The sequence below is a fragment of the Mobula birostris genome, chromosome 16 (genome assembly GCF_030028105.1).
Source record: "Mobula birostris isolate sMobBir1 chromosome 16, sMobBir1.hap1, whole genome shotgun sequence".
Taxonomy (NCBI): domain Eukaryota; kingdom Metazoa; phylum Chordata; class Chondrichthyes; order Myliobatiformes; family Myliobatidae; genus Mobula; species Mobula birostris.
This window is the reverse complement of record NC_092385.1, coordinates 64,791,937-64,807,087: the sequence shown is the minus strand read 5'-3', so window position 1 is coordinate 64,807,087 and position 15,151 is coordinate 64,791,937. Positions and strand designations below refer to the sequence as shown.

At 42.9% G+C, this 15,151-nt stretch overlaps 2 protein-coding genes across 3 annotated transcripts in view; both read right to left on the bottom strand.

Moving 5' to 3' along the window:
- Positions 1-10,341, bottom strand: part of nckipsd (NCK interacting protein with SH3 domain) — a 286,417-nt gene extending 276,076 nt beyond the window's left edge. Inside the window, exon 1 of one of the 2 annotated variants that reach the window (XM_072280764.1) lies at positions 7,368-10,341. In XM_072280764.1, coding sequence (XP_072136865.1) covers positions 7,368-7,477 — 110 coding nt within the window. In that variant the 5' untranslated portion in view covers positions 7,478-10,341. The remainder of the gene's footprint in view (positions 1-7,367) is intronic. The other variant, XM_072280766.1, reaches the window with a different exon arrangement.
- An 88-nt stretch (positions 10,342-10,429) lies between these two features.
- rpl32 (ribosomal protein L32) lies at positions 10,430-14,846 on the bottom strand. Its single transcript, XM_072280771.1, has 4 exons — positions 14,757-14,846; positions 13,369-13,469; positions 12,499-12,680; positions 10,430-10,607 (listed from the first exon to the last, which is right to left on the bottom strand). The coding sequence occupies exons 2-4, from the start codon at positions 13,462-13,464 to the stop codon at positions 10,478-10,480; spliced, it is 408 nt and encodes a 135-aa protein (XP_072136872.1). The 5' UTR covers positions 13,465-13,469; positions 14,757-14,846; the 3' UTR covers positions 10,430-10,477.
- Positions 14,847-15,151: the final 305 nt, after the last annotated feature.

Here is a 15,151-nt window from a genome sequence, read left to right as displayed (position 1 = left end):
AGAACCTCAGCAGGCCCAGCAGCATCTATGGAAAGAAGTACAGTCGATATTTCGGACCGAAACCCTTCAGCAGGACTGGCTGGCTAAGGAAAGATGGGGTAGGTCCTGCTGAAGGGTCTCGACCATAAGGTATAGGAGCAGAATTAGGCCATTCAGTCCATCGAGTCTGTTCCGCCATTCCATCATGACTGATCCTGGATCCTACTCAACCCCATACACCTGCCTTCTTGCCATATCCTTTGATGCCCTGACCGATCAGGAAAGATTGGGAAAACCAGGTTGGTGCTGGATCTCAAGAGAGGGAATTTGTAGAAAGCCTACAAGGTAACTTTTTAGAGTAGCGTGAGGTTGAGCCCACTAGGGGAAGATAATTCTGGATTGTTATGTAATGAATAGGGATCTTAGGGTACAGGATCCCCTAGGAGCCAGTGATCATAATATGATAGAACTTACCCTGCAGTTTGAGAGAAATAAGCTAAAGTGAGATGCATCAGTATTACAGTGGAGTAAAGGGAATGACGGGCATGAGAGGGGAGCTGGCCAAAGTTGGGTGTAAGGGGAGACTATCAGGGATGATGGCAGAACAGCAATGACTAGGGTTTCTAGAGGCAATTTGGAAGCTGCAGGATGGATACATCCTAAAAATGAAGAAATATTCTAAAGAGAGGATGAGGAGACCATGGCTGACAAAGGAAACCAAGGACAGCATAAAAGCAAAAGAGAGGGCATATAATATAGCAAAAATTAGTACAGCGTTAGAGGATTTGGGAAGCTTTTAAAAACCAACAGGAGGCAACTAAAAAAGACATAAAGATAGAAAAGATGAAGTATGAAGGTAAGCTAGCCAATAATATCAAAGAGGATCCCAGAAGTTTTATCAGATATATAAAGAGTAAAAGAGAGGTAAGAGTGGATATTGGCCTGCTGGAAAATAACACTGGTAGTAATAGGTGACAAAAGAAATGGTGGATGAACTTAATGATTATTTTGCATCAGTCTTCACTGTGGAAGACACTAGAAGTATGCCAGAAATTTGGGAGTGTCACGGCAGAACTGAGTGTTTTTGTGATGATTTTAGGCTACGTCCACACTAGACTGGATAAATCCGTAACCAAAACTTTTTCTCTTCGTTTTGACTCTCTGTCCACACTGAAATGGAGTTTTCCTCCCCTGAAAACAGAGCTTTTCTAAAATGCTCTCCGGAGTGTGTAAATCTGAAAACGCTGGTTGGGCAGCATAGTGTTGTACGAGGTAACTGGAGCTTTTTAAAAATGCTGTCACGACATTCCAGCAGCGCGGCATTTCATTGTTTTCTTGAACGCAACGTCTAACACCACAACAATAACTGACAATAGATATGTAACAGCCTAATGTAACATTGTATGGAAATACAAGATAACACTGATGCAGACGTGTTTTATACATTTAACAAGGTGTATTGCTTGTGCAAACATTCAATAGGTGCAATTGTCAATACTTGCAAAATGTCATTTTTAATTAGGAGCTTATGTTTGGCATAGACATGAAAATGTTAAGGCCAAAAAAGCAAAATTGTAAGCTTCACTTTTACTCAGGTAAAAATAAAATCACTTTTGCCCAGTAACTCGTTTTATTGCACATGTTAAATACAGCAAAATAATACTGAAAGACATGGCAAAAGTAAAGGCAAACAAATGAGGTAACAGCAAATTTCACTTTTGTCCAGTAACAAGCCTTATTGCATTTAGTTGCAGCTGTCGTCCCTTTCATCGGTGAAGAGACTATGGCTGTAGGAAATGTTTCCAGGGTGACCCCTCTGTGGGAGTGGGGAAGATATTGGTGGGGCCACCCGGGGGTCTGTGTGTCCGTATGCGTAGCTATTGTAGTGGCTGTGAGGCTGGTATTGTGGCGGGGAAAAGTACTGGGGGGAGCCATCATATTCCTCATCATTGCAAATCCCTCTGCAACAGAGTTAGTCAGTTTTTCAATGTTCGTTGTCAGCCAGGTCATACTGTCCATAAACTCCCTGTCAGTTGCCTCCATATGCTCCAGTATTTTTTTTTGTTTTAAGTCCTCCTGCACGAGACCCAACAGCTGTCCGTCGTTTGGCAATTTCCTTTTAAGTTTTTCTAGTCTGTAACTGGAAAACACACACCAAGTATACAGTTTCCTCTTCACTTGTTTTCTATAGATGTGTCCTGCGCATGCCCAGTAGCAGATTTGCCCAAATACCCATTTTAATGTGGACGGAGGTATTTTCAAAAACGTCTGGTGTGGACGCCTATTGTTTTTAAGTGAAACCGGCGTTTTCAAAATTATCCAGTCTAGTGTGGATGTAGCCAAAGGAGAAGGTGCTTGGGAAGCTGAAAGGTCTGAAGGTAGATACATCATCTGGATCAGATAGACTATACCCTAGGGTTCTGAAAAAGGCATTAGTAATTATCTTTCAAGAATCACTAGATTCTGGTATGGTTCTGGAGGACTGGACAATTCCACTCTTTGAGAAAAGAGGGAGACAGTAGAAAAGAAATTATAGGCCAGTTGGCTTGACTTCAGTGGTTAGGAAGATGTTGGAATCCATTATTAAGGATGAGGTTTTGGGGTAGTTGGAAGTGCAGAATGAAGTAGGCCAAAATTTCCTACGGGGAAATCTTGCCTGATAAATCTGTTGGAATTCTTTGAGGAAATAATAGTTGGAGTAGATAAAGGAGAGTCAATGAATGTTGTTTATTTGGATTTTCAGAAGGCCTTTGACAAGGTGCCACACATGAGGCTGCTTAACAAGGTAAGTATTGTAGTTAAGATACTAGCATGGATAGAAGATTGCCTGACTGGCATGAAGCAAAGAATGGGAATAAAGGAGGCCTATTCTGGTTGGCTGCCAGTGACTAGTGGTGTTCTGCTGGAGAAGATATTGGGACTGCTTTTTAATGTTGTATATGAACAATTTAGATGAAGGAATTGATGGCTTTGTTGTCAAGTTTGCAGACAATACAAAGGTAGTGGAGGGGCAGGTAGTGTTGAGGAAGCAGGGATTCTGCAGAAGGTCTTGGACAGATTATGAAAATGGGCAAAGAAGTGACAGATGGAATACAGTGTAGGCAAGTATACTGTCATGCAGTTTGGTAGAAGGAATAAAGGCATAGACTATTTTCTAAATGCAGAGAAAAATCAAAAATCAGAGGTGGAAAGGGACTTGGGAGTCCTTGTGCGGGATTCCCTGAAGGCTAACTTGCAGGTTGAATCAGTGGTAAGGAAGGCAAATGCAATGTTAGCATTCATTTTGCAAGGACTAGTATATAAGTGGAAGTATGTGATGCTGAGACCACATTTGGTGAATTCTGAGCAATCTTGGGCCCCTTATCTCAGAAAATATGTGCTGGTATTGGAGAGGATCCAGAGGAGGTTAATGAGAATGATTCAGTGAATGAAAGGGTTAATGTGTGAGGACGGTTTGATGGCTCTGGGCTTGTACTCACTGGTGTTTAAAAGAATCGGGGGTGGGGGGATCTCATTGATACATCTTGAACATTGAAAGGCCTATATGAATGGATGTTGAGATGTTTCCTGTCGTGCGTGAGTCTAGGACCAGAGGGCACAGCCATAGAATAGAAGGATGTACATTTAGACCAGAGATGAGACGGAATTGCTTTAGCCAGAGAGTGGTGAATCTGTGGAAATCATTGCCACGGACGGCTGTCGAGGCCAAGTCATTGCGTATATTTAAAGCAGAGGCTGATTGGTTCTTGATTAGTCAGAATGTCGAAGATTGCGATGAGAAGACAAGAGAATGGGGTTGAGAGGGATAATGAATCAACCATGTTGGAATGGCAGAGCAGATTCAGACTAATTCTGCTCCTATGTCTCATGATAAATCTGCACCAACCATCAAGTTCAAGTACAAATCATACATGATGAGCAGAGTGGCCTAATTTTGCACATATATCTTATGCTCTTATTCCAAAGATGTATGGTTTGCTATGTTGACACCAAAAGGGTGGCGACACTTGCGGGCTGCATATCACAATCCCCATTGATTTGATTTGATGCAAAAAAATGCACTCACTGTATATTTTGACGTCTCTATGCAGACGTTCATAGTTCAAAGTAAAATTTCTTGTCAGAGTATATATCATCACGTACAACTGAGATTCTTTTTCCGTGGACAGACTTAGCAAAACTATAGAAGATAACTGTAAATAGGATCTGTAGACAATAAACAGTAAACAAATTGAAGTCCTTCCCTCTCCAGTAGCAGAACTCTACACTATGGTCTTCACCACTGAGCCCTTACAATGGCTAGGTGGGTAACGTAAATGGTGGAAACATACATAATTCACAACCACTGACATTGAGTTGGGGTTTCACTTTAAGAGGCTGTTCTGACTTGATGTAATTTTGTAAAAAGGTTTTAGGTCACAATAAATGAGTTACTACGGTTTTTCTGAAACATGAATTACCTCCTGTCTTATTTGCAAAAATCTGCAGCTGCACCAAGTTTCAGTGCGTCCCTCAACATGCCCCTTCAGCTTGCAGTGTGCCAGTTGGTAGAACTCAACAGACATCCTGACATGCTGGCAGACCAAAGAGCATGTCAACTGAATTGATGTGCATGTCCCCAGGAACAGCCCGTAGATCAAGAGCCCTTTTTCATGCCAACTATTCAGAATGAACCATGACACAGGCATTTTCATCTTTGTACATATTCTTTTATCAAACCTAAAATCTGCAAAGAGGTGACCTACCATCTCTTCCCCACTACCGTCATCCCGTGAGCAGCGTGCTGTGGGAGTGATGCTTTGGGTATGCATGATCTGACTGGAAGGGCCCCTTTCATCGTCAGCAAGGCAAGGTCTCAGTGCCTGCTGATGAAGCATTTTGCCAGATGGCCCAGTCTGCTCAGGAAACTACCCCAAAGTGTTCATTGAGTCCTTCTGCAGTGTCTGCAGGATGTTCTGCACTGACCACTGGCTGATTGAAGGTGTTGGTATTTAAGGTTGATTCCCTGAAGAATAGGTACTGTCCAGCTGTCCAGCATTGTATGGCAATGGGACCAGACCCAGCCTTCGCAACACTCTGGACAGATAGAGCCTCGGCATGTAGTGGTGGTTAAGCTTCATGCACAGCCTGATGCAACCATCCATGGAAGTAGTCATTAGAGCAAGGGCAACATTGGATAAGTCTTTGCCCCTGTTGTCCAGGAACTTGTGCGTTGTGAACCATCTGATCTGTTCCATCTTGGATCCTAGATAAACTGAAGACAGGGGTGAGTGCGCAACCCTGCCCGACTCTATACTTGATATGAAAGGTGTTTCCCACCCATTGATTTGGACTGCACTACTGGTCTGTGTACAGCAGTTGGATTCAAAGCCCATTTTAGAGTACGTCCACTACGTATGTGTGTGATAGCCTGTCAAAGCCTTTCTTCTGGTCCAGGTAGGCACCCATCTCCTGTCCTGCACGTAGGTGATGGTATCCTTCTCATTAACTGTCAAAGATCTTCCTGCCAAGTACAGCACACGTTTGATCCAAATGGATCACCTGTCCCAGAATAAATTTGACATTTGCAAACCTTGGACTAGATCTTGTAATCTGCACAACAGTGAAACACCCTTCACCTTTTTTACTTTTTCTTTATAATTTCTAAAGCATCAAAACCTTGGAACATTGAGCAAATGGCCACAATGTACTAATCTCATCATACTTAGCTTTAACATCCCAAAGCACTAAAATCGGTATACTTCAACCAGTCTGTCACGTTGTGTTCTTTTAAGTTTGTTCTCACGGAACAGACTTGCTGGCCATGACATCCACTTTCCTTAAATCCCTATATATTCTGTCCAGGTGCTTTGGCTCCTATCCCTCTGCAAACTAGTTCCAACCCTCTGAGTAGCATAAGTGAACTTCTCAGCCAGGATATTAGTTCCACCCCAGGTAAGGTGCATCTTGTCCCTCTTACTGGTGATGTTGGATTCTGAACCGGACAAAACATTCTGCAAGAACTTGGCCAATTTAGCAGAGAATAACAACTATATAAAGCATGGAACAATACAGGCCCTTCACCCATAATGTTGTGTCATCCTTTTAACCAAATCCAAGAGCAATCTATCCTTTTCCTCCTACATGGCCCATAAACCTCCATTTTTCTTTCGCCTGTGTGCCAACTTTATTGAGCTGCACCAGAATTGGGCTCCAAACTCTGAAATATCCTGAACCATAATAACACAACAGTCATATTGCCTCTCATTGTCCTTTACTCAGCCTTTCCTCATATGAGATTCGTTCTCTAATTAGACAGCATCTAAATCCCCTGACTAATGAAGGCCTTCACACCATATGCAATACATACAAAATGCTGGAGGAACTCAGTAGGCCAGGTAGCATCTATGGAAAGGAATAAACAGTCAACATCTCAGGCCGAGTCCCTTCACCAGGAGTGGGGACCTGGGATATATTCTATCTGGCCATGGAAACTTTTCAGATGCTCCAACACTATCTCTTTCTTACCCTTGACATGCTCCAGCACAGTAACACACAAAATGCTGGAGAAATTCGGGATAGGTAGCATCTATAGAGAGGAATAAACAGTCAACGTTTTGGGCTGAGATCCTTTATTAGGGTCTCAGATTAATCAGCCTTCACTGGGAGTTGGCTCCCAAGGTAAATGTTCCCCAGAGTCCTCCTTTGTCATGATAGTACTGGCATGCAGCAGTAGCAGGGCTTTGGTCTTAAAAATCTCAAAAACAGGTTTGTTATTACTGACATAGAGTATACCACAAAAATTGTTTTATGGCAGCAGTACTTCTGTGTAATCCTGCTCTCATGACTCTACCCCTTCCCCACACGAAACCACCACAGTGGGCTTCACAGCTGAACAGGTGAGAAGATAGCTGAAACGTCTCAACCCAAGCAAGGCTGCAGGACTGGATGGTGTCAATACCAGGATGCTCAAAGCCTGTGCCCCTCAGCTATGTGGAGTACTTCGCCATGCCTTCAACCTGAGCCTGAGGCTCCGGAGGGTTTCTGTGCTGTGGAAGACGTCCTGCCTCGTCCCTGTGCCGAAGACGCCGTGCCGCAGCGGCCTCAATGACTACAGACTGGTGGCATTGACCTCCCACATCATGAAGACCCTGGAGCTGCTCCAGCCTATGGTTAGGCCACACTTAGATCCCCTCCAGTTCACCTACCAGCCCCGACTAGGAGTTGAGGGTGCCATTGTCTACCTGCTGAACCGTGTCTACGTCCACCTGGACAAGCCAGTGAGCACTGTAAGGGTCATGTTTTTTGACTTCTCCAGTGTGTTCAACACCAACCACCCTGCTCTGCTGGGGGAGAAGCTGATAGCGATGCAGGTGGATGCTTTCCTGGCGTTATGGATTCTTGATTACCTGACTGGTAGACCACAGTACGTGTGTTTGCAACATTGTGTGTCTGACAGAGTCATCAGCAGCACTGGGGCTCCACAGAGGACTGTCTTGTCTCCCTTTCTCTTCACCATTTAGACCTCGGACTTCAACTACTGCACAGAGTCTTGTCATCTTCATAAGTTTTCTGATGACTGTAACAAAAACCAATTTTCCCTGGGATCAATAAAGTATGACTATGACTAGAAATAGAAAATACTGCAAACTACAATAGATGTTCATAAATCATTTACTAATCAAATTTCTGAAACGCTTGTTTGCTGCTGTCGTTACTGCACGGTTGGGAATCTTTCCGAAGGTAGGCCTCAAAATCCCTAGCTTTGCCTGCTGTTGGCGACCGAGAAGGATGTCGAATCGTTTGGATAGTGATGGTGCTCAGTACTCGGTGTCGGACAGCTGATCAGCACTCCAAGTTTTTGGATTGCAGGGGCCCTGGCAGAAATAGTTAAAATGTTGCTGTCTACAGGTGAGGTGCCGTTGGATTGGAGAGTGGCTCATGTCGTTCCGTTGTTTAAAAAAGGATCGAAAAGTAACCCGGGAAATTATAGGCCGGTAACTTTAACGTCGGTAGTAGGTAAGTTATTGGAGGGAGTACTAAGAGACAGAGTCTACAAGCATTTGGATAGACAGGGACTTATTAGGGAGAGTCAACATGGCTTTGTGCGTGGTAGGTCATGTTTGACCAATCTATTGGAGTTTTTCAATGAGGTTACCAGGAAAGTGGATGAAGGAAAGGCAGTGGATGTCGTCTACATAGACTTCAGTAAGACCTCTGACAAGGTCCCACATGGGAGGTTAGTTAGGAAAATTCAGTCACCAGGTATACATGGAGAGGTGGTAAATTGGATTAGACATTGGCTCAATGGTAGAAGCCAAAGAGTGGTAGTAGAGAATTGCTTCTCCGAGTGGAGGCCTGTGACTAGTGGTGTGCCACAGGAATCAGTACTGGGTCCATTGTTATTTGTCATCTATATCAATGATCTGGATGATAATGTGGTAAATTGGATCAGCAAATTTGCTGATGATACAAAGATTGGAGGTGTAGCAGACAGTGAGGAAGGTTTTCAGAGCCTGCAGAAGGACTTGGACTAGCTGGAAAAAGGCAGATGGAGTTTAATACAGACAAGTGTGAGGTATTGCACGTTGGAAAGGACAAACCAAGGTAGAACATACAGGGTTAATGGTAAGGCAGTGAGGAGTGCAGTAGAACAGAGGGATCTGGGAATACAGATACAAAATTCCCTAGAAGTAGCATCACAGGTAGATAGAGTCATAGAGAGCTTTTGGTATATTGGCCTTTATTAATCGAAATATTGAGTATAAGAGCTGGAATGTTATGATGAGGTTGTATAAGGCATTGGTGAGGACGAATCTGGAGTGTTGTGTTCAGTTTTGGTCTCCAAATTACAGGAAGGATATAAATAAGGTTGAAAGAGTGCAGAGGTTTACATGGTTGTTGCCGGGACTTGAGAAATTCAGTTACAGAGAAAGGTTGAATAGGTTAGGACTTTATTCCCTGGATCGTAGAAGAATGAGGGGAGATTTGATAGAGGTATATAAAATTATGATGGCTATAGATAGACTAAATGCAAGCAGGCTTTTTCCATTGAGGCAAGGGGAGAAAAAAACCAGAGGACATGGGTTAAGGGTGAGGGGGGAAAAGGTTTAAAGGGAACATTAGGGGGGGCTTCTTCACGCAGAGAGTGGTGGGAGTATGGAATGAGCTGCCAGACGAGGTGGTAAATGCGGGTTCTTTTTTAACATTTAAGAATAAATTGGACAGATACATGGATGGGAGGTGTATGGAGGGATGTGGTCCGTGTGCAGGTCAGTGGGACTAGGCAGAAAATGGTTCGGCACAGCCAAGAAGGGCCAAAAGGCCTGTTTCTGTGCTGCAGTTTTTCTATGGTTCTATGGATGACTCAGTCAGACCGTGGTCGGGTATGGCAGGGAGAGTTTTTCTTCCTTCTCTCCGTCTGCGTGAGATGTGAGACATTTGAGTGACTTTGAACTTTTACTGTGCTCATGGACTTCTTCATCAAGTTATGGTATTGTTGCACTGTTGTAACTATATGTCATAATTATGTGATTTTGTTAGTTTTTTTTAGCCTTGGTTTGTCCTGTTTTGTGATATCACACCAAAGGAAATATTGTATCATTTCTTAATGCATGCATTACTAAATGTCAATAAAAGAGGACTGCCTGTCTTCATAACCTAAAAAAAAAGGCTGAAGGTTCTGTACCTCATCCCTGATAGTAGTAATGAAAATAAGGGCCATGTGCTAGGTGATAAGGGTCTTTAATGATGGACACTGCCTTCTTAAGGCATTGGCTTTTGAAGATGCTGAGTATAATGACCCCCCCCCCCTTAACAAATGGTCCAGCTAGGCCTGAATCTGCAGTTTTTGGTGATCTTGCTCCAGGACTGATGTTTCCCTTTAGCCAAGAGATTCCAGTCCCATGGAAACTTGAAAAGTGTGGCAAGAATAAATAGTTAGAAAGATTCGAGAAATAAATTGGAGAAATGAGACCCTTGTATGAACAGACTTCACATCTAGATTGGTTGTATATCTATAGGATCTAGCCATGGCACCTGAGTTTCACTCCCCACTGAATGGTGGTGCAGACATGGAGGGTCAAACAGCTCTTGGGAGGAAGGTATAAACGAGTAATGTTCCCAGATCATGTCAAGGACTTTCCATTGGATACCACTCCAGATTGAAGGTGTGGGTTAGTCACCCAAGTTTTCATCCCTTTTGTGTGACCACATTTGAGACATTCATAAGCCACACCTCCCCCCCCCACCCCAAATAAGGCATCAAAAGGGGTATTATACAACGGGAAGGGTCTCACTACAAATTCTTCTACAAACCCACCCCAATTAGATCATCACCATTTCACTTCAATACCTTTATGAAGCAAACAAAACTTTCACCGTCTCATGGCACCAATTCCCCAAAACCAATGTATTTCTGGGTTGTATTTTTATGGAAACAGCCCACTCTAAAAAGTGACAATCTGATAAATTATTTTAAACATTTTATTAAAGAATTAGATGTAGTTCAGTAAGAAGACTATTCATTTTCTTCACTGCGTAACCTGGCATTTGGATTGGTGATCTTGATAGCAAGCTGGGCTGCCCTCTCCACAATTGTCTTGCGGTTTTTGGAAGAGACATTGTGAGCAATCTCAGCACAGTATGTCCTGTAAAAGAATAAACTAGTTAAAGGATTGCACGAGTGTTAACTACACAAATCAGCACAAGTTAATGAGTGAGTCAGTCACTGTTTTTAGTGCCCATCTGGATCGTTACCAGGAGAGAAGCAAACAGTGAAACAGCACAAAATTCTTCCACAATTGAAAATTGCAAGTTAGATGTCAGTTTTAACACCAAAGAGAGACACCAGCAAGGTGTATTACACAGCATGTTTATAATACCAGTTAATTACACCATGCAGAAGTCAAATGGGTTTCAGGGCTTCTGTCAGTGAACACAGAACAGTATGGCACTGCGCAGGAACAGGCAAAGTAAACACACAACTGAATTAATCCCTTCCGTTCTCTGCTTATTCACTTGCCTGTCTAATACAATTTAAAATTCCTTTATTGTATGTATCCTCCACTACAGTTGGTAGTATATTTCAGGCACTCACCAGTCTCTATATAAAAAAAACCATGCCCCTTTGAGCTTACCCCCTCACCTTAAATGCATGTGAAATATCTAGATATTTCAGCCCATTGGAGGGAGGGGAGAAGGAGAAATATATCCTATGTCTCTCATAACCCTATAAAATTTCTATCTGGTCTCTCAAAAGTACCCAATTCTAACTCTCTATAGCACTTGCTCTCTAATCCAGACATTATCCTGATAAACCCCTTCTGCCTACTCTTCACATCCTTCCTATGAGGCAACCAGAACGAATGCAATACTCTCAATGAACTTCCCAACTCTTGGATTTTATGCATCAACTAATAAAGGTAATCATGCCACTCAATGTACTGTTGCTTCATACTTGATCACCCAAATTTTAACATCTCACACTAAGCCACATTAAACCCAATCTGCCATTTCTCTGCCCATATCAGGAAACTGATCGACAGAAGTCAGTAGAGATCCCAGAACAGGCCAGAAGGCAACAAAGAATTGCATATCACCACTAATTCTAAGCTGGGAAAGGATCTACTTGAACCAGGCAAAGGATGAAAATGTACTAAGAACTTGAAAGCAGAAAGTGGAGAAATGCTCAGTAAGACAGTCAGTTCAGATATGGTGCTTCAGATACAACAAAACACTGCAATTTTAAATAGAAGAATTTTAGATGTCCAGAATTAGCAGCTGATAAGGGAGGTACATTCTAAAGTACAAATTCAGAGTTACACTCAGACTGGGCTGGATAAAACCATTCCTTCATTTACAAATTATCTGCTTACAGATGTTCATTACGATGCCATTTAATCCAAAAGGGGACTCATTTTCTATTTACAAATATAATAGTATGGCACTCTCCACCCATAGGAACCTGCAGAACAAAATACCTAAACTGAAACTTCCCAACAGGGACACAACTTGTTAAGCCCCTGTCCATAACACCAGAGAGACTTCCAGACCTCAAATCCTGTCTATGTTGAGTTTTGCATTCTCTCTTCCACTGCTTGGGACTCTCTTGGAGTCTCCAATTTCCTCCTACATTCCACAAGTTGGCAGGTTAATTGACCACTGCAAATCACCTACTCTGCAGGTAAGCAGAAATGACATGAATGTGGAGAGTAGGCATCAGAGAAAACAGAAAAATGGCAATTACACTGTCAACCGGCAACACCTCATTGGGCCAAATAGCCTTCTACTCACATATAAACACAGAAATTGAATATACAAAAAAGCTACATTGCTAACTTGGCTTCTCAACTAGTTTTACCCATGACAGCATGCCACAACTGTCAGACAACATTAGCTCAGTTAGCTTTTAATATACTCAGAATTCCCACTTGGGTCTAATATAAAAAAGCTACATGTATCAAAGTAACAAAAACTAAGATCAGAAAGGGCTACTGAATCAACCATAAACATTGACTGATCTACACAAAGAATGCTTACTTGTTGCTCATCATCAGAACCTCCAGCTCCTTCACATTGTGAACCAAGAATTTTTTGAATCCAGAGGGTAACATGTGTTTGGTCTTCTTGTTGCTGCCATAACCAATGTTTGGCATAAGTATCTGACCCTTAAATCTCCGGCGAACTCTATTGTCAATACCCCTTGGTTTCCGCCAGTTACGCTGTTGAGTGAAGAAATAAATTTGAATGAAGTTTCTGCAGCCAAAATGCATCTCAATGAAAAAATATTCTTTCAGAGTATCCTCGCTCTCCCAGAGATACAAGGACAATTCCTCTCCTGGAATTAACCCACTCCACTCAACCAAATCATCAAGACAACTTTCACTAAAAACATTTTGTTGCGAATGATTACACCAGTGAACTCCTTTTACTTTAGGTTTGCCCTAAGAGGGGAGATTATGTGAACAAGACCCTTTTCACCATTCGCGATGAAGATGACAGAGTTTGTCATTGAAATGTTGTTTAAAATTAATACTTGTACCCAGCTGAAAGCCAGAGAAAAGTTTATTTGTCATATATGCTGAAAAAGCACTAGATCTTTTCTTCCCCAACTCTTTTCTTCGGAACTTAGAGTGGAAGACCGTATTAGAACGTAAACTGCAGGCTCAACAGTGATGAGCGCTTCTCTTGGCTGTGGAATCAGAGGTTAAAAGTCTCATAACAAAGACAGATCATTTACACAGCCAGTAAATTCTCAATCCAAAGTTCAGATGTTGATTTCACTTAAAACAAAAATGATCAGACTTCACTGTGGTGAGAGATCAATGAATTTGATCTAACCAAACAAAATAGCTCTGCTCTATATGAGCCGTAATCTCAAACATACCTACCCCTATGCCCAAACCTTACCGCAATTTTCACATAGCGATCTGACTGGTGACGGATGAACTTCTTCCTGCGTTTCTTCACAATATTAGGCTTGGTAAGAGGTCTTAGGGCAGCCATGGTAACTGTCAAAAATAAAAGCATTGAACTTTAATTGCAAATTCCAGGTTTACGGCAACCATCCAAACATGCTTAGCTGAATCATCTAGACGACACAGTAGTGAAGCGGTTACTGTAACGCTTCACAGCACCAGCAATCAGATCAGGGTTCAATCCCCTCCACTGTTAGGAGTTTGTATGCTCTCCCTGTGACTGCAAGGATTTTGCCATGCGCACTATTTTACTCCCGCTTTCCAAAGGTGCACAGCTTATTGTGTGGCACGTTACGCTGACGCCCAAGCATGAGACTGTGTTGGTCACTGACACAAACCATGCATGTCACTACATGTTTCATGTTTCCATGCACATGAGACAAATAAAGCTAATCTTTAATCCATGAGACTTAGATTCAATTTAGAAGGCAGACCTGCAACTCGACAGCAAGTATCAGTTGATAGTGTCAAGCATCATAATCTTAACTGCACTCTTGGTGTACAGCTCTGTAGCAGGCTCTTTCATTTATTTTCCCTGTGATGGTGTTTTCATCACTTCCACGCAAAACGCCTAACTTTACGCTACATTGACAACATCCATCCACTTACCCTGTCATCCACATTTAAGATCTTCAAACCTTTTACATTATAACAAGAGGAACCATAAACAACTGCAAGTCTTGAAATAGTTTTATTCTTAAACAATGTCATCCATCTGCACTCACCCTCACAGCATTGATGCACAACGTGCTGGCTTTAAATTGAATTGAATGGAAAACTCTCCTAGATAAGATATATTATTTGAAAACATTACATACAACTTAAAAGTGTAAGCCCGTGTTTCTCGCCAGAGACTGATTATTTCAGGTGGAGTTTTATTTCTTAGCAGTACAAACTGCTTAAGATCGAGGAATTGTCAAGGTCCCCATTTCAGTTCTCAGCCCACTGCACCACTACAACTGAGGGCGATTGTTCTGAACCAGCTCTACCCGACCACCTCACTCCGTAGTGGCAGGGAAGCCTGTGGCCTATTGTCATGTTCACCAGCCTAACAATCACCCATTCGGCGCCCAACACTAGAGCTTCATCTTCATCTCCGAGTACTCCACGTCCTCCCGCTCCAGGGCCAGGCCGCCATTTCCCAGGTCGCACCCGAGCTCCAATCCCGTGACTAACAGCCGGTACATAGAGCATAGCCAGACACACAGAGACTGGGCCAAGTTCGCAAACCCTTGTCCGGAGGCCAGCGTGTCGGGAGGATGTTGCTCGAAGCCCCAGTAGGCGCGGATGGCCGCAGATAGCACGAGAACTACACCGTACCTGAGAACCCTTAAGGCAGAAGAGAGGGACACAAGGCCTGCCGGGAACTATATCAGCGGCGTCGACACGGAGGAAGTGGCGTCGTCTATACGTCACATCCGGCGTTGAAAAGCTTGGCCCGGTTAATCGAATTGATCCCTGAAGGATTCGTTTGTTAGAGGAACAGAAAGGAATTGCTGTCGACTAGACGAGATTCGGGGTGCCAGGACATCTCGACTCCTTCAGGGACAAATTTTTAAGTAGGAAGGTGAGCAGCCAGAGGTCATGGTCCATATAGGTACCAATGAGTTCGGTGCTGTTAAATGGCAGGATCTCCAGGGTCCTGATCTCAGGATTGCTAATCGTGCCACATGCTAAGTGAGGCCAGAACTAGGAGGACTACACAGTTTAACGAG

What these genes read in the sequence shown, in the direction of transcription:
- rpl32 (XM_072280771.1), bottom strand. Translation starts at nt 13,464, where the DNA reads ATGGCTGCCCTAAGACCTCTTACCAAGCCTAATATTGTGAAGAAACGC. An exon ending in ATCGCTATGTGAAAATTGCG is followed by an intron (nt 12,681 to 13,368) that starts GTAAGGTTTGGG and finishes TTCACTCAACAG; the next exon opens with CGTAACTGGCGGAAACCAAG. An exon ending in GTTCTGATGATGAGCAACAA is followed by an intron (nt 10,608 to 12,498) that starts GTAAGCATTCTT and finishes ATTCTTTTACAG; the next exon opens with GACATACTGTGCTGAGATTG.